We start from the raw sequence: 20556 nt of genomic DNA, 5'->3' as shown, positions 1-20556 counted from the left end.
ATTTTAATCCGAGATTATTTAATTTACGAATTTTGGAATGATAAATTAGATTCCACGATTTTTGTAATTAATTAGGATTGAAATGGAATTAAAAAGAGTTGTGAGGACCAAATTGCAAATAGTGAAGATTTCAGGGGCTAAAGTGCAATTAGCACTTGAGTGGACACTTGTCACACCATGCATGAGATATATATAAATTGGTAAATTTCATTCAGCATCCCAGCAAAGAAAACGAGACAAGGTTCAGGGGAAAGCTTTAAATTTCATTTGATATTAGCTTCGTGAATTTGTGCGATTTGGCGATCCGATTTTAAATCCGGACGTAGTGCTGTGACCCTCTAATCGACAGCTATAACTGGACGTAAGTTTTATTAGGTTCTGTTATCATTTGAAATTATGATGTTGGAAGAATTATTATTTGATCATTATTATGTGTTCTGGAAATATTAAACATCGTAGAATCGAAGTCAGATCAAATAACAGATTGATTATGGAATTGTTATAATTTTCTGATTATATTGATTGGAAATTGGACATATTTGGATTGTTAACTGATTTCAGATGGTATTGGAAATGAGTTATGATTTGTAATTAATATCTGTTGAGATTGTATTGACGGGGATATTCAGATTGTTCCGTTATGCCGTTGATTTTGAATTAAATTCAGATTGATCAGATTCAATGTTGAATTGGGAATAGAATGTGATATTATTATTCTCGATATGTCATTTCAGATTGATAGAGACAGTCTTGAATTCAAAACTCCCAATTCGTCAGACCGAGACTACGAAAGAAAGGTATAAGTCAATGTGGTACCGGGAGAACGACTCGAGTATGATATACTTGAGTTTCCCTAAATCACATACTTATTGTTATTATATGCATTGATTTGATTTGATATGCTTGTTCTATTGATTTTTAGAAAGCACGTATTAGATGAGTATTAGACGAGTGATCTTGTGACAGAAGTGCCTGATAGTGGTGGAATCGTCACTGACACATTGCACGATGTCACAGGATAGTGAATTGGCGATAGTGCCAAAGTCTGTGACGGATAGGTCAAGACACTGGATGTTTGGTTATATCGACGTGGATAGAATTGGAGTTTCTTCTATTACTGTTGGTCGATATAGGAATGCCAACATCTGGAAACCGGGATCCCTAGACTAGGATCGAGTCTAGTCTGAGACGTGGAGTCACGAGTCTGATTGATAGTTTTATATTGATTATGTTTTCAAATTTTGATACATATTACTGTTATTTGTTTCATGCTTTATATTGTTTATATGATTGCATGTTTCGTTGATTTATACTGGGATGTATATCTCACCGGAGTTATCCGGCTGTTGTCGTGTTTGTATGTGTGCATGGCAACAGGTGGGACAGGTTCAGGGTCGAGAAGATGAAGAGAGATCGGGATTAGAGTGGAGACTTCTGACCTTGATTAGAGATATGGTTTGGACACTTGATATTTAGTTGTTAAACCTTAGTTTGAATGATTGTATATAGTACAAGACTTGTACTTTAATACTGACATGTATATTAGAATGTATTCCATTACGTTCCGCATTTAATACTGTATTTTAAAAAGAAAAAAATTGAGACCATGTTTATTATAATTGATTAAATTGTCCCAAATGATGATTAAGAGAATGATTAGCGTCCGGGTCCCCACAATTTTGGTATTCCGAACAAAACTCAATTGCTTCTTCGGCTGAATATCTCTGAACAATGCAACCTTCAGGATGTTTTCGACTGCCTACATAACTCTTAAGCACCTTCATGGATCTTTCGAACAGGTACATCCACCGGAAGTACACTGGTCCACATAATCGAACTTCTCGAACAAGATGAACTGTTAAGTGAATCATGACATCGAAGAAAGAAGGGGGGGAAATACTGCTCCAATAAACAGAGTGTAACAACCAAGTCAGATTGCAGCTTATCTAACTTGGATACATCTATCACCTTGCAACAAATATTTTTGAAGAAGAAGCATAATCTTATGATGGCATATCTAACATGTTTTGGTAACACATCACGTATGAGTATTGGCAGGAAATACTGCATTAGAACATGACAATCATGAGATTTCAAGCCAATCAATTTCAACTCAGACAAGGACACAAGATTTTTCAGGTTCGATGAGAAACCTTCTGGGACTTTTATATCCATTATCGACTAACAAACTTGTAACTTTTCTTTTTTTGTGAATGAGCATGCAGCAGGAGGAAGATATGTTTTTTTTTCACCAAATTTAGGTGTCAATTCAGGCCTAACTCCCATTTGAACCAAGTCCAACCTAGCTGCCACATTGTCCTTGGTTTTTCCTTTAACATTCATCAAAGTATTATTGAGAGATTCGAAGACATTTTTCTCTATGTGCATCACATTGAGACAATGCCTAACATGCAGGTGTTCCCAATAAGGAAGATTGAAAAAAATTGATTTCTTCTTCCAACATTTTCTGAAATTTGTTGATCCAAAATCTTTTTCTTCTTTACTATCTTTCAAATTATTGTCCTTTGCATTCTTTCTCTTTTTACCTTTCACACTAATCTTCTTTCCAAAAACACACCTTATGTCAGAAAGCTTGTCAAACAAAGCAACCCCAGATAATGGTGTAGATGATTCTCCATGTTCTTCCATACCATCGAACTCTTTCATTTGCCTCCGATATGGATGAAACCGTGGTAGGAATCGTCTATGACCAACAAATGACATTTTCTTCCCATTTTCCAAATGCTTTGCACAAGTATCTTCTTTGCATACTGGGCATGCATAATAACCATGTGTAGTACATCCACTAAGGTTACCATAGGCTGGAAAGTCATTGATGGTCCATAATAAGACTGCTTTAAGAGTGAAAAATTGTCTTCGATAAGCATCATAGACACCATCAACTCCATCCCACGATCGTTGCAAATCTTCAACTAACACATCAAGATAGACATCTATATCGTTTCCTGGTTGTTTAGGCCCTGAAATGAGCATATTTAGCATGATGAATTTTCTCATCATACACATGTTTGGAGGCAGATTATAGGTGACCAACATAATTGGCCAGCAACTGTACCGACTACTAAGGTTGCTATAAGGATTAATGTCATCAGCTGCAAGTGCCAGGCGAAGATTTCTTGGTTCACTTTCAAAGTCGGGCCACATATGATCCACCAACTTCCAAGATGGTGAATCAGCTGGATGACGTAACTGACCGGGAACTCCTGTGGTTTCTGCATGCCATGTTAAATTTTTGGAGGTATGTAGAGATTTAAACATGCGCTTAAATCTTGGTATGGGAGGGAAATACCACAACACCTTTGCAGGAACACCTTTCTTCTCAACGTTCTTCTTGGTTAGCTTCCACCGTGACAAGCCACATTTAGGGCAGTTTACGCAGTCTTTATATTGCTTCCTATAAAGAATGCAATCATTGGAACAAGCACGAATCTTTTCATGACTCAACGCCAAACAACTCAATGTCTTTTTTACATCATACATTTTGGTTGGCAGGTTGTGATTATCTGGTAGCATATCCCCGAAATCCATTAGTAGATCGGAAAATAGAGCGTCACTCATCCCATGCTTTGCTTTGGTGTTGTATAGTTTAACAATTGCACTCAACTTTGTGTAACGGTTACATCCATTATACAAATGTTTCTCTGCTTTCTCCAAAAATTCCATAAACGCTTCTGGATTTTCTGTATAGTTATCATATGCTGCCTCACACATATTAGTGGTTTCAAAGTGTCCGTGATAGTTACCAATTGGCTCCTTGTTCGTGCTCCAATTTACTTTGTTACTTTCAGCAGACTCACCGTGCCAAATCCAATTCACATAATTTTGACTAAAACCATGGAAATAAAGATGCTCTCGAATGGACTTAGCTGGTCTTTTTTTAAGATTTTTACATTTGCAACAAGGACAATGAATTAAATTGGGGTCAATATGGGGATTCTCTAAACAACCTCTGATAAACAGTTTCACACCCTCCTCGTACTGTTTTGACCTTCTATCCGAGTGAATCCAAGATTTATCCATTTCAATACAGCAAAATACCAGAAATATATAACAATAAATTTGATCTAAACCTGAAAATATTACATTTAATAATGTCATTTTCAATTTAATTTGTTGAACGCAAAAAAAACGAAAGAAGACTACCTATTGATGAAAATAAAGCAACATTGGTAAGTATACAGTTTAATCAAGAAAATTAGTAGAGAAAAATGGATATCTCTTCATAGCACGATTGAAAAAGCCTCAACACACAGATGCATATAAGTTAGAAAAACAAAAAAATTCGACGGAGACAATGACTAACAAACACCGTCATGTCCAGTCCTCAACACACAGTGCATATAAGTTAGAAAAACCGAAAATTAGACAATGCCTAACAAGAAGGGAACAACAAATATTTTAGACAATGCCGAAAATTAGGAACCCAGAGACGGACAACCAAGGCGACAACATGAAATTAACCAATTATTGTTCCAATCAATACCATACCTCGGGAAACTGGTGACAGACTAACACATGTAAAGCAATATCGTTCCAGTCAAAATGGAGAAAAAACAAAGGCGCAGTGGACGGCGGTTGTGTATCTCAATCGCTTTTTCCGTCTCAGTGCTTTGAACGGTGGTGGTGGTGGTGTTTTGCTTCCCTCTCGGTGAGTGGAACGGCGGTGGTGTTGGTGGTTTGAAGCGAACGTCGGTGAGTGGAACGGCTGTGGTGTTGGTGGTTCGAAGCGAACGGCGGTGAGTGGAATGGCGGTGGTGTTAGGGTTAATTTTGAAGGAAAATGTGGATCGATCGAATGAGCTCGTCTCTGAAGGATATCATATAATCGATATTAAATATTTAATTAAACTTATCGGTTCATCTTTTTACTTCAGTATGAACTTATTTTCCTTATTTTTTACTGCATCAACATTGATATGCCGAAGTAAAATATAATAAAAAAATACAGTGAAGCCCGTGTTTTTAAACATCCGAAGTGTTATTACTGAAGTTATTGGTAATGTATTACTTCGTACTTTATTATTGCCGGAAATTGCATATGTGGACTTGCTCAATCATCCCCCTTCAGTTAGTTTTTGGATTTGAATTAGACCTGAGTCTCAATATTAACATGATATCATAACTGACACTCATAGTTATGTGTTAGACTGACCATAGTTGAGCCACTCTGTTTTCATGCTCCAGTTGTTTATTTTTTTGCGTGAGAGGAGTATGTTAAGATGTCCAACATCTGCTGAATAGAGTTTCTGAGAGTTGCATATATGGAATTTGACAATCCTCCGTCCATTGTGATAGTTTTTTGGGTTGAATAAGGTCCAAGTCACAATCTTAACATGATATCAGAACTCATGCTCACTGTTATGTGTTAGATTGTCCATAGTTGGACCACTCTTTAATGTCTTCACGCTCAAGTTTCGTTCCTAGACGTGAGGGTGTGTCAAAATGTCTAAAATCATTTAGATAGAGTTTCTTAGAATTGCATATATGAACTTAGACACTCCTCTTCCTTAGCTAGCTTTTGGGATTGAGTTAGGTGCAAATATAATATTAACAAAGTAGACATATTGAATTTTTATCAAACATCTCATAATAAGGAATAAATCCAACGTAGACATCAGGATAACTTCCACTTAGTCCTATTTAACCACTGTAAATACATCAATAACAAGCTTATATTCTTCAATGAAATAATCAACTTTTTTACTTTCCTCTTTTCTTCATTCTTCCACTCATGAATGTGATTTACTTGATTTGAATTGATTGTAATAATCCAACAAAATAAAATCCTTATTCATAATATTTTCAATATACATTAATAAAAATTAATGCACAAAGATATAATTCCATTTATCACACTATATTAGTCGAGTGAGACGACGAGTCGGGATAGCCACGAGTTGGACTGCCCTAGGTGCGGTGAGTCCAAACACATCATTCATATCAAGCTCACTAGGCTTCATGCCATCCGGTAAAGTCCAATTGAAGCAATGGCAAAGGTTAGCCAAGGTCAACTCCAATGCATAGAGCCCTAACTGCATACCAGGGCACGACCTCCGACCCGACCCGAATGGTATAAACTCAAAGTTACTTCCTTTAAAATCCGGTGCACCAACGTCTAGGAACCTTGAGGGCTTGAATGTGCTAGGGTCATCCCATGCATTTTTGTCCCGGCCAATGGCCCACGAGTTGATCATCACGCGTGCCCTAGCGGGGATCCTGAACCCATCAACCACGGTGTCGACGGTGGTTTCATGGAGGAGGAGCGGGATTGGAGGGTGGAGACGGAGGGTTTCTTTGGCTACGCATTTGAGGTACGTGAGCTTGTCGAGGTCGGACTCGTGGACTTTTCGGTCTAATCCCACTACATTAGCTAGTTCTTGTTGTAGTTTGTTTAGGTCCTCCCAGCTCTTCATTAGCTCTGCCATGGCCCATTCTATGGCCGATGCCACGGTTTCGGTCCCTCCAAACATGACATCCTTCAGAAAATGGAATAAAACCATACAAGAAAATATGTCAATGGAATGATTACGATATTTTGGGGGGAGAATATTATTTATAAATCAAATAGATATATTTATATATATATTATAATTAAGATTAAACTAAAGCATCATCTCTAAAATATAGGCTGACACATAAATTAAAAATAATAGATTTTTTATGAGACAATCTCACGATATTCACAATAAAAATCAATACTTTTAGTATAAAAAATAATATTTTTTCATGGATGACCCAAATAAGATATCCGTCTCACGAAATAAGACCCGTAAGACCGTCTCACACAAGTTTTTATCAAATTAAAAATAGTATTACCATGATCAGGGCCTTGATGTTGTCTCTAGTAATACTTACAGCCGACCCTAAATCACTTTTTTCTCCATTTTCATCACAAAACTCCATTAACTCATCAACCATATCATCCTCAAAACCATCACAAACTTCATTACTTTTTCTATTTGTCTTCTTTTCTATATGATCATCTATGATCTTATCGATAAATACATCCAACGATCCTCGAGCTCTATCGAGCCTCTTGTGTAAATCTCCCCCTTGGTAATTAATCCAACCCAACCAAGGCATGAAATCGAGAACATTAAATTCCCCGAAAAGCTTGGAAAATTCTTGCATGATCCTCAAGAATTCCTCTTGCCCTTCTTCTGATATGGATCCGAACGCAGCCCTATAAGTGATATCCCTAGTCAACCCAAGCACCATCTCACCAATATTGACAGATGAACCTATCCTAGCATCGACATTCTTCAAAAACGAGTCGATCTCTTCGCGAACCGACGCCCACGATTCGGCCCTTTTTCGACTGAAAACCTTAGTGACACAAATCTTTCTCATCTGCCTCCAAAAGGGTCCATAGTGTGCAAAAGCCATGTCCGCTCTATTGTAGGTCAAGTAACTTATTGCAACCGTGGCAGGACGATTAGAGAACAAGTTGTCTTGTGTTTGTAGGACTTGCCTTGCGATTTCTGGCGTGGACACCGCCACCATGTGGAGCTGCCCCATTTTCAGGTGGCACAATCCGCCGTAGACCTCCGCCATCTCCGCCAGTCTGCTGTGGGTTAAATCTTTCATCATGAGCAAGTTTCTTATCAATGGTAAACCCTTTGGCCCTGGTGGAAAAGGGTTTCTTCTTGCAAAATTTCTCAACCAGATAGTGATGAAAAGGAGAAGTAATATTGGCAAGGCTAAGGATAAGTTTGGGACGTTGAATGGGATATAATTCTCCATTGTTGTGTTTGTGTGCAAATATATGTTAGGTTTTTCTACATATACATACACATATCTATAGAGAAGAAAACTTGTGTATATGAAATTCATTTTTTATTCTTTTGATTATATTGTTTTTTATTTATAAGTAATTTATCTAAAGAAAAAGACTATTATATCTTTATTATTTATATAGCAGAAAAAATTAAAATAATATCTTAGATTCTTAATTAGTCTCTGGAATGCAAAGAGTGAAAACTGAAAAGGAGAATATCCAAAGTGAGATGAGTGCGTTTGGCTGAAAATTTCTTTTTTTTAATACAAAAATAATAATATTTTGATAATTAAAAAGTCAAAAAATATGGCTAATGTCTAATAGACTAATTAAAATGTTATTTTATTTTAAAAACTTTGATTTTTTCGTCCAAAAAATTATTTTGATAATTAAGAAGTCAAAAGATATGACTACTAGACTTTTACATCAACTTTTACTTTTACAAAATTTTATATGAAATATAAAATTACTCATAATATAAAAACCTTATTTAATAAAAACAATTTTTCAAAGTAAAATTTTGAAAAATCTTTTGGATTTTTTTAGTGTAATCTTTTGATTTGATATAACTATGTAATGCATATTATGCCGAAGACTATTATTTACTACTTAGAAAGGAAATTTATGATATATGAAGAATGTTTCTCATATTCGAAAAAGGCAAAAACTTGTGTGAGACGGTCTCACGGGTCGTATTTTGTGAGACGGATCTCTCATTTGTGTCATACATGAAAAAGTATTACTTTTTAGACTAAGAGTATTACTTTTTATACTAAGAGTATTATTTTTTATTGTGAATATCGATAAGATTGAACCGTCTCACAGATAAATACTCGTGAGACCTTCTTACAAATGTTCATTCAACTTCTCGATTTTAAAATCGTTATAGTAGAAATATTTAAAAAAATACCCACAAAATAAAATATTAGTTGCGACTACGTTCGAGTGCTTGATTAAAAAAGGAGAAACAATCCTCCACTAAATGATACATAGGTACACTTATATTGTAACAATTAAATGACTTTCTTTTTAAACTTAAGAGACTATATTTGGAATTTGGTGCAAATTATTCTTCAAGTTAAGTTCCCCTTGATTGTGGCAATAACATGTTTGAACTTCCTCCGATCTTTTTGAAAACTCATAGCAATATCTCAAAAGCTATATAAATGTAGGCAAAAACTTGTGTGAGACGATCTCACAGGTCGTATTTTATGAGATGGATATTTTATTCGGGTCATCAATGAAAAAATATTATTTTTTATGCTAAGAGTGTTACTTTTTATTGTGAATATCGGTAGGGTTGATCCGTCTTACAGATAAAGATTTGTGAGACCGTCTCACAAGATACATACTTATATATGAAACGTTCTCCTTGAAAGCTTACATGAAATCTTTCGGAAACGCGAAGAAAACTCAAGAAATCGTCACAAACTCGATATTAGTGTAATTGAGTGGTGAAATATTTTCCATTCTAATCCTTCCAAGAACTTCGTTTAATTATTCACCAACTACTCTAAATTGTTTTTCATTCTTATCTCACAACTGCTCGGTCCGCATACGTTCTACGTGTGCTAAAGACCAATCGCGACTCTTATAAAATATATTTAAGATACTAAAACACGATTACTTCCAAATGGACTTAAAAAATATATAGATATTTGCAAAAATTTAGGATTTATCATAACTTTCACCTTTCATATTTTTAATTTAAGGGTGCATTTGAATTGGAGAATTTGAAACTATGTATTTCAATCATGTTTAGTGAATTTCAGATACGTCAATTTTTAAATTTATACAGATATAATAATAATTATGATGGATCTGAAATAAACTCGATATAAACGTTATTTCAAATTCATTCTTCAAATCCTTTGGTAAAAGCTCAACATAATATTATTTTTTATGAAATATTAATGGAAGGGAGTTTGCTATCAACTTGGTCCTTTGAAAGCGATGCTGGTGGATTAGTTGAGATTATATTGAGTGACTTGAATTTATTCAATTGGCCGCTTAATTATGATCTTTTTAGCTGTGCTAATTAGTTGCAATTTGGTGATGGTTTCTAATTATTATTATTGTTGATGTTGATATTGTTGTCATGATGTCTTTATACAATTTAAGTTCAAGTTTTTTGATCGAAAATTGATACATACATACATACATACATACATACATATATATATATATATATATATATATATATATATAGTTTATTAGATTGTGTTTTTTATTTAAGAGATGGTTATAATTGGGTCTGTAACTTGAGACTACGTCCTATATTTGAGACTTTAGTGTCATATGAGCTATAAATCATGAGCGATTATGATTTTATAAACTAATTAATCAAGTTGTTTCTGTGAAATGTGAGAAGAAGTTGAATCGAAAACTTAGATTGCGAAAGACAAAAAGATGGTCGAAATGAAACCAAATATCAGCTAATATCATATGCATAAAAATGTCCCGACAATTTGAAAATAGTTTTTTCATCGTTATAGAAATTCTTCCATCGACCTTATGGTTATGAATCTTACTTGGGATGTAAAACTGACTGGATCTTTTATTTTATAGAGGATGATTGATTGATTTTCATATTGCATGGAATCATAATTCTTTCAAGTTTTTAGATAATTTTATATTTTATGTTACATTGAAAATATTTGTCATGTCACAAGTATGTTAACATGTCTCACAACGGTTAGATAGAGTTCTTGGGAATTGCATATGTGGACTTGCTCAATCATCCCCCTTCAGTTAGTTTTTGGATTTGAATTAGACCTGAGTCTCAATATTAACATGATATCATAACTGACACTCATAGTTATGTGTTAGACTGACCATAGTTGAGCCACTCTGTTTTCATGCTCCAGTTGTTTATTTTTTTGCGTGAGAGGAGTATGTTAAGATGTCCAACATCTGCTGAATAGAGTTTCTGAGAGTTGCATATATGGAATTTGACAATCCTCCGTCCATTGTGATAGTTTTTTGGGTTGAATAAGGTCCAAGTCACAATCTTAACATGATATCAGAACCCATGCTCACTGTTATGTGTTAGATTGTCCATAGTTGGACCACTCTTTAATGTCTTCACGCTCAAGTTTCGTTCCTAGACGTGAGGGTGTGTCAAAATGTCTAAAATCATTTAGATAGAGTTTCTTAGAATTGCATATATGACTTAGACACTCCTCTTCCTTAGCTAGCTTTTGGGATTGAGTTAGGTGCAAATATAATATTAACAAAGTAGACATATTGAATTTTTATCAAACATCTCATAATAAGGAATAAATCCAACGTAGACATCAGGATAACTTCCACTTAGTCCTATTTAACCACTGTAAATACATCAATAACAAGCTTATATTCTTCAATGAAATAATCAACTTTTTTACTTTCCTCTTTTCTTCATTCTTCCACTCATGAATGTGATTTACTTGATTTGAATTGATTGTAATAATCCAACAAAATAAAATCCTTATTCATAATATTTTCAATATACATTAATAAAAATTAATGCACAAAGATATAATTCCATTTATCACACTATATTAGTCGAGTGAGACGACGAGTCGGGATAGCCACGAGTTGGACTGCCCTAGGTGCGGTGAGTCCAAACACATCATTCATATCAAGCTCACTAGGCTTCATGCCATCCGGTAAAGTCCAATTGAAGCAATGGCAAAGGTTAGCCAAGGTCAACTCCAATGCATAGAGCCCTAACTGCATACCAGGGCACGACCTCCGACCCGACCCGAATGGTATAAACTCAAAGTTACTTCCTTTAAAATCCGGTGCACCAACGTCTAGGAACCTTGAGGGCTTGAATGTGCTAGGGTCATCCCATGCATTTTTGTCCCGGCCAATGGCCCACGAGTTGATCATCACGCGTGCCCTAGCGGGGATCCTGAACCCATCAACCACGGTGTCGACGGTGGTTTCATGGAGGAGGAGCGGGATTGGAGGGTGGAGACGGAGGGTTTCTTTGGCTACGCATTTGAGGTACGTGAGCTTGTCGAGGTCGGACTCGTGGACTTTTCGGTCTAATCCCACTACATTAGCTAGTTCTTGTTGTAGTTTGTTTAGGTCCTCCCAGCTCTTCATTAGCTCTGCCATGGCCCATTCTATGGCCGATGCCACGGTTTCGGTCCCTCCAAACATGACATCCTTCAGAAAATGGAATAAAACCATACAAGAAAATATGTCAATGGAATGATTACGATATTTTGGGGGGAGAATATTATTTATAAATCAAATAGATATATTTATATATATATTATAATTAAGATTAAACTAAAGCATCATCTCCAAAAATATAGGCTGACACATAAATTAAAAATAATAGATTTTTTATGAGACAATCTCACGATATTCACAATAAAAATCAATACTTTTAGTATAAAAAATAATATTTTTTCATGGATGACCCAAATAAGATATCCGTCTCACGAAATAAGACCCGTAAGACCGTCTCACACAAGTTTTTATCAAATTAAAAATAGTATTACCATGATCAGGGCCTTGATGTTGTCTCTAGTAATACTTACAGCCGACCCTAAATCACTTTTTTCTCCATTTTCATCACAAAACTCCATTAACTCATCAACCATATCATCCTCAAAACCATCACAAACTTCATTACTTTTTCTATTTGTCTTCTTTTCTATATGATCATCTATGATCTTATCGATAAATACATCCAACGATCCTCGAGCTCTATCGAGCCTCTTGTGTAAATCTCCACCTTGGTAATTAATCCAACCCAACCAAGGCATGAAATCGAGAACATTAAATTCCCCGAAAAGCTTGGAAAATTCTTGCATGATCCTCAAGAATTCCTCTTGCCCTTCTTCTGATATGGATCCGAACGCAGCCCTATAAGTGATATCCCTAGTCAACCCAAGCACCATCTCACCAATATTGACAGATGAACCTATCCTAGCATCGACATTCTTCAAAAACGAGTCGATCTCTTCGCGAACCGACGCCCACGATTCGGCCCTTTTTCGACTGAAAACCTTAGTGACACAAATCTTTCTCATCTGCCTCCAAAAGGGTCCATAGTGTGCAAAAGCCATGTCCGCTCTATTGTAGGTCAAGTAACTTATTGCAACCGTGGCAGGACGATTAGAGAACAAGTTGTCTTGTGTTTGTAGGACTTGCCTTGCGATTTCTGGCGTGGACACCGCCACCATGTGGAGCTGCCCCATTTTCAGGTGGCACAATCCGCCGTAGACCTCCGCCATCTCCGCCAGTCTGCGGTGGGTTAAATCTTTCATCACGAGCAAGTTTCCTATCAATGGTAAACCCTTTGGCCCTGGTGGAAAAGGGTTTCTTCTCGCAGAATTTCTCAACCAGATAGTGATGAAAAGGAGAAGTAATATTGGCAAGGCTAAGGATAAGTTTGGGTTGAATGGGATAAAATTCTCCATTGTTGTGTTTATGTGCAAATATATGTTAGGTTTATCTACATATACATACACATATCTATAGAAAAGAAAAGTAAGTGGCAAGACCAAAATCCATGACTGCGATCCTCTTCTATAATGGAGAATTTCTTTGGCTGATTTAATTAAATGCATGGGTATACTGCCAGAAAGAAAATAACCACTGCATGACGTACGTTTTGCCGCGGTTGGATAATTTTCAAGATTATAAATGATTCTTCCTTTTTTTAAATAATTGATTATTTGATATGCTGTCCATTTATATAAATATTATAAATGATTAGGAAATCGCCATAAACAAACAGAATCGAATTGAATATGACAAAAAATTTAAGGTTTCGATTTTGGATCGAATAAGTTATATTCTATCCATATTCGAAACTCGAAATTTTTTAAAAACATATTGCTCAAATTCGGTTTGAATTCTAGTTCTCGAAAATTCGATATTTATTAATTTAGTGTATAATTATACTATATTTGTGGGGTCCCGAGCCCAACATCTAATACTAATAATTATAAATGTAACAAACCAAACGATTTAGTAAAATATATAATTTGTTGTTCACAAACTGACATAAATATCTTCAAAATAATTTAAAGATCTCAAATTTTGAATATAAGTTTCAACATGCCAAAATAAACTAGTGGCCAAATTAATCCAAACATCATCAAATAACTCCTAAGAACCGAGAATCCCACTCTAACTCGTATCTCCTCGCCTGGAGCTGGACTCTGGCATCCCAAGCCTCGCCTCACCTACCGTCAAGCACATGAAAACAAGAGGTAGCCGACGTGCCGGTGAGTATAAACCCAGTTTGATACAATCAACAACATATGAGATTTAAAATGACAAACAATTCATTTAAATTCATAAAGATGCAATGTAATGCAATGTATGATCAGAAGCTGTGGGCTGTCAATAAATCTCAAGATCAAGTGAATCATCTGGTCATAGGGTACCCAAGGAAAGAGAATCCCCCAACAACATCCACCGACTCATCCGCTCGAGGTGGGGTGATGTGTTCTACAATCCCCAGGACTATGGTGCGCCTATAGAGAGTATTCAGGCCATAGCAGCGACCTTCGCATACACTATGCAAACTCAACTATAGCCCCATACGTCCAACAAATCAATAAGTCAAGGCGACCTCCGCCATATCAAATCTGAATAGAAAAGTGGCTCAATATGCAATGCAATGATGCATTTCAATCTCATCAAGTCAATATCATAATAAGCTCATCTCAAAAGATCAATCATCAACAAATCACAAGTAATTCATCAAGCCATCGAAATTTCAATTTAAAATAAAAAGGATATTTTTACCTCGAATGTTACCGACCGTAACATACCTTTCAAATATTATCAACAAGAGATCAAAATATATTGTTGAGAAGTCTTGAACCTCTGAATTCTACTATAACTCAATAACTTTGATCATCTATCAAAACAGAGTAGTTTCTGTTCAAAATTCATAATTAATTCAATACTATTTCAAATCAAGATCCGCAAATTAGATATTCAAGAAAACTCAAATCCCAACGATTGTGTAAAGAAGTAATCCGTATCATTTCTTAAGCGTAATATGCCATAAAAACATTCATTGAATCATTTTGTCAAACACGTGGCGTGCGTGCTAAAGAGTTAGCTTCTTTACTTTGCCATTATCTTCAATTCCATTTCTTTTCAAAATATCAATACATACAATATACATAATCAATATTTTAAAGGAGCTAAAAGCAATTGAATCTTCATTTATCATATACATAGCTCATGAGATGCATTCAAAGGAAGAATCTACTTACAACCACTTGAAGATTTGATAATCTTAACACCTTGACAATAATCCTACAACACAATAACAATAAAAATACCATCAATCATTAAATTAACAACTTTACTTCAACACTCAAACCAAACAACCAATTGTTTTCCCTTCAATCAAACCTAAAGAAATAAGCTTTCTTCCCTTGCTTCTAAACTCTTGAGGAGAAGAACTTCTAATCTCCAAGCAAAGATTAAGGCTTCAATCAAAGATTAATGTTTTGGAAGAAATTGGATTGAAGGAGAAATGAGGAACCCTAGCTCTAAACCGATGGAGAGAAATGAGGATGAGAAGGAATGATACAAAATCATTCCCCAATCTAATATATACCATTGAATCCTCAAAACACGTTTTTTGTACATGTGCTGGGCGCCATGGCGTGTGTTTTGGCGCAGCCGCGCGCCCCTTGCTACCCAACACCAAAAATTTCAGCAACCGGCGCGCTAGGGCGCCGGATCCTGCGCGATGGTGCGCGGAATTCTGCCAAAAACGCACTTTTAAAGTCCGAATTTGAAAAAGTGATCAACATGAAAGTTGTAGCCCTATGTCTTGGCTTCCATTCCAATTGGCCTCATGTCATTTGGAGGTCTGAGTAAAGAGTTATGCTCAATCTCCCAACATGTGTCAGTGCAGGAACGACGATACACACGACACACTTCGGGCCACTTTTGTCTCGTCTTCCCTAATGGTTTGACCAAAACTCAAAACATGAAAGTTATAGCCTTATATCTTATCTTTCTAATGAAAGTAGCCTCACATCATTTGGATCAATATACAAAACATTATGCTAAAAACCACAACCACTGGCATATTTTTCATACCGTTTCTGCACTTCCATTAACTATTTAGCTCAAATTCAACCTTTGATTCTACCCATCTATTATCTATTCCATTCTATAACATTCATTACTATTCATACCATAACGTAAAGCCATAAACCATCACAACTATTGCCACATTTTTTTTATTTTTTTAAAATTCGCGCATTACAATTCCTCCCCTCTAAAAATAGATTTCGTCCTCGAAATCAATCATCAATTTCAAGTCTAACATGTAATGATCAATGCTGAAAATAAAACCGAGAATAGAAGCGTACTTCATTTGAATAACTCTGGATATTTATGTCTCATTTTATCTTCTAATTCCCAAGTTGCCTCCTCGACACCCACTGTACTTTAATCAACGGTATCAATTTATTTCTGAGTTGCTTATCTTTTCTGTCTAGAATTTGAATCGGTCTCTCAATGTAGCTCAAATTCTGATCTAACTCAACATCATCGGGTTGAAGTACATGAGAAGGATCAGGATTATATTTCCTCAACATAGACACATGAAAAACATTATGAACACCTGATAATGCAGGTGGAAGAGCAAATCTATAAGTCAAATCACCAACACGTTCCAAAATCTCATACGGACCTATGAATCTCGGTGATAATTTACCCTTTTTTCCAAATTTAACTGTACCACGGAAAGGAGATATTTTCATAAAAACTCTGTCACCTTTATCAAACATCAATGGTCGTCTCCTCATGTTCGCATACTTAGCATGCCTATCCTGAGCAGCTCGCATACGACTCTGAATCAATTTCACCTTCTCTGTCACATCTCTTATCATATCAGGTCCTACAATTGGTGTTTCAGATAAATCGTCCCAATACAAAAGAGATCGACACTTTCTACCATATAGTGCTTCAAATGGTGACATTCCAATGCTCACTTGATAACTGTTGTTATAAGAAAACTCGAAAAGTGGTAACGAATCCTGCCAACCAATACCAAAATCCATCACTACAGCTCTCAGCATATCCTCTAATGTCAGAATAATATGTTCTGACTGACCATCTGTCTGAGGATGATATGTTGTACTCAAATACAAACGAGTACCAAGGGCCTCTTGTAAACTCTTCCAAAAATGAGAAGAAAATCTGGGATCACGATCTGATACAATGGACTTAGGCACACCATGCAATCTCAAAACTTCTCTGATGTACAATCTGGCCATCTGATCATGCCTATATTTCATCTAATAAGGAATGAAACATGAAGACTTGGTTAATCTATCAACGATAATCCAAATTGAATCGCAACCCCTCGACGACCTCGGCAATTTCGTGACAAAGTCCATGGTGATATGGTCCCACTTCCATTCTGGAACCTTAAGGCTATGCAAAAGACCTCCTGGTCGCTTTCTTTCTGCTTTCACTTGTTGACAATTCAAACAACGGGATACAAATTCTGCTATGTCAGATTTCATTCTTTTTCACCAAAATTGTTTCTTCAAGTCATTGTACATCTTTTTATTTTCAGGGTGTACACTGAACTTACTGCAATGAGCATCACGCAAAATCTGCAACCTCAATTCTGAAATATTAGGAACTACAATACGATCATTCACAAAAAAATACCCTCGTTATTGACATGAAATTCTGATCGATGTCCTGATCTGACGAGTTCAACTGATTTCTGAATGCTTTGATCTAACTTTTGGGCCTCTTTAATTTTTACAAACAACTCTGGCTCTGTCTGAATCATAAATACTCTTACAAGTTGAGTATCTACCACAAAATCCAAACCAGAAAGACAACAGTCTTCTACTAGATCAGATACACTGCTAGTGATCAAGGACATATTACATACTTTTCTGCTCAAAGCATCGGCTGCTGCATTCGACTTGCCTGGATAATATTTTATCTCGCAATCATAGTCTTTCAACAAGTCTAACCAACGCCTCTGTCTCATGTTCAACTCCGCTTGTGAAAATAGGTATTTCAAAATCTTATGATCAGTGAATATCTCAAATTTCTCCCCATACAAGTAGTGACGCCAAATCTTTAAGGCAAAAACCATTGCTGCTAGTTCCAAGTCATGCACTGGATATCTAGACTCATGTGGCTTCAATTGTCGTGAAGCATAAGCAACAACACGGCCATGCTGCATTAATACACAACCCAGTCCTTGATGTGAAGCATCAGTGTGCACTGTAAATCCTCCTACACCTGATGGAATAGTCAGAACTGGAGCACTAGTCAATCTCTGCTTAAGTTCAACAAAACTAGCCTCACATGCCGGTGACCAAATAAATGGTACATTCTTTTGTGTCAGCTGTGTAATTGGCCTTGCAATCTGTGAGAATCCTTCAATAAATCTGCGATAATATCCTGCCAAACCCATAAAACTACGCACCTCAGGAACTGATGTCGGTCTACACCAATTGATGACTGCCTCAACTTTAATCGGATCAACTGATATACCAGCACTTGAAATCACATGTCCAAGGAAAACCACTCTATCCAACCAAAACTCGCATTTGGATAATTTAGCATACAACTTTTCAGTTCTCAAAATTTGCAAAACAACTCTCAAGTGCTCGGCATGCTCGAATTCAGATTTTGAATAAATAAGAATATCATCAATGAAGATCACAACAAATTGATCTATATACCGTTGAAACACACGGTTCATCAAATCCGTAAATACCGCAGGCGCATTGATCAACCCAAAAGGCATAACCAAGAATTCAAAATGCCCATACCTGGTACGAAAAGCATTCTTAGGCACATCTGTCTCTCTAACTCTTAACTGATGATATCCGGATCTTAAATCTATCTTAGAATATACTGAAGAACCTTGCAACTGGTTAAAAAGATCATCAATCCTTGGCAAAGGATACTTATTCTTTACTGTGGCTTTATTCAACTGTCTATAATTGACACAAAGCCTCATAGACCCATCTTTCTTCTTCACGAATAAAACTGGAGCACCTCAAGGTGAAACACTTGGTCTTATATATCCTTTAGCCAATAGATCCTCAAGTTGTTCCTTTCGTTCTCTTAGTTCAATTGGTGCCATCCTATAAGGAGCTCTAGAAATAGGATGTGTACCTGGCATCAACTCAATGTTGAACTCAACCTCTCGGACTGGAGGAAATCCTGGAATTTCATCTGGAAATACATATGAAAATTCACTAACAATTGGAATATCTGCCAATTTAGGTACTGACCTTGAAATATCAATTGCATAAACCAAGAAACATTCTGCTCCTTTCTGCAACAAACGAGTCATCGACAAAACAGATATCAAAGGAATCTTAGCTCGAGAACCCTTACCATAGAACGTCCAGTGATATGTCATATCAGGCCTAAACTTAACAATCTTCTGAAAACAATCTACAGTAGCCGTGTATCTTGTCAACATGTCAATACCAACTATGCAGTCAAAATCAGACATCTCCAACACAATGCAATCAAGCTCAATGACATTATCCTCACAACGAAATTCACAACCACTTATCATTTCAGCTGACCTCATCACTTTGCCCTGTGGAGTAGAAATAGATAATGTAGATGATAATGGCATAGAATGCAATGAATGTAATGTGACAAAGTGCTCAGCTATGAAAGTATGTGATGCACCAGTATCCATCAAAACATAAGCAGGATAACTTGAGAGAAAGCAATTACCTGCAATGACATTATCTGGATCATTATGTGCCTCATCCTCAGTGAGTGCAAAAACTCGGGCCTGCTGTCTAGGTGGATGTCATGCCCTGTGGCTACCACTCTGTTTATTCTGATCTGACCGATTTGACTGCTGATAGGAATGAACTGCAGGGGTCTGACGATTTTGGTGAGGTGTCTGTCTCGATGATCCCCCACTCTGAGATATATCACTGCCACGATTAGGACACACTCGAGCATAGTGTCCCACCTGGTTACACAAGTGGCAAGCTCCTGAGACTCCTCTACAGTGATCGCTATAATGTCTACCACCACACTGACCACAAGTAGGGCCTGAATAACCAGTGCTCTGAACTGAACCATATTGTCTCGATTCTCTGCCTAATGATTCCAGTTTCTGCTCCCTTGGCTCGATCAAGAGCCTCCGCAAAAGTGTTAGGCCTTCCGGTATTAACCAAGGTAAAGATATCAGGGTTAAGACCATTTATGAAGTGATCGGCCTTATCTTCTTCATCGGATGCTACATGAGGAGCAAATCTCAATAAATTCGAGAACTTAGCAACATAGTCCTCAATATTCAGATTTCCCTGTTTTAAATTTGCAAACTCGACTCCCCTATCTTTCTTGTAAGAGGTAGGAAAGAAACGCTGATAAAATTCAGATTTAAAAATATCTCAGGTAACAATCGTACCTCGACCCTCTAAAGCTTTCTTTGTCATGATCCACCAACTCTTAGCAACATCTAATAACTGATGAACAACTAATTTGATTCTACGATCATCTGGATACTCAAGAGATTCAAATAATTGATCCATATTCTCCAACCAGTTCTCACACTCTAATGCATTCTTGGTACCCTTCAACATCGGTGGGTGCAAAGACTGAAATCTGGCTAACAGTATCTCCATCGGAGTCGGAGTTATATCCATCTGAGTATGAGTAGCACTGCCTTGATCTTGTGCCACTGGTATGTTCTATCTAGGTCTACCACGACCTCTACCTCGAGTAGCCATGTCTGATATACAATAAATCAACACA

The 20556-nt window shown here is 36.5% G+C and overlaps 3 protein-coding genes across 3 annotated transcripts; all 3 read right to left on the bottom strand.

Moving 5' to 3' along the window:
- Positions 1–2181: 2181 nt before the first annotated feature.
- LOC142544185 (uncharacterized) lies at positions 2182–3732 on the bottom strand. The gene has a single exon (XM_075651248.1). It carries the CDS (start codon positions 3730–3732, stop codon positions 2182–2184), a length of 1551 nt encoding a protein of 516 aa, XP_075507363.1.
- A 2054-nt stretch (positions 3733–5786) lies between these two features.
- Positions 5787–7778, bottom strand: LOC142544866 (cytochrome P450 84A1-like). The gene is made up of 2 exons (XM_075651898.1): positions 6837–7778; positions 5787–6496 (listed from the first exon to the last, which is right to left on the bottom strand). Exons 1-2 carry the CDS (start codon positions 7761–7763, stop codon positions 5876–5878), a joined length of 1548 nt encoding a protein of 515 aa, XP_075508013.1. The 5' UTR covers positions 7764–7778; the 3' UTR covers positions 5787–5875.
- Positions 7779–11245: 3467 nt separating this feature from the next.
- On the bottom strand, positions 11246–13370 carry LOC142544865 (cytochrome P450 84A1-like). The gene is made up of 2 exons (XM_075651897.1): positions 12297–13370; positions 11246–11955 (listed from the first exon to the last, which is right to left on the bottom strand). Exons 1-2 carry the CDS (start codon positions 13368–13370, stop codon positions 11335–11337), a joined length of 1695 nt encoding a protein of 564 aa, XP_075508012.1. The 3' UTR covers positions 11246–11334.
- Between the last annotated feature and the right edge of the window lie 7186 nt (positions 13371–20556).

Source organism: Primulina tabacum, chromosome 5, assembly GCF_025594145.1.
Source record: "Primulina tabacum isolate GXHZ01 chromosome 5, ASM2559414v2, whole genome shotgun sequence".
In the NCBI taxonomy this organism is placed as follows: domain Eukaryota; kingdom Viridiplantae; phylum Streptophyta; class Magnoliopsida; order Lamiales; family Gesneriaceae; genus Primulina; species Primulina tabacum.
Note: the sequence above shows the minus strand (reverse complement) of the source record. Positions and strands in the feature narration are given on the sequence as shown.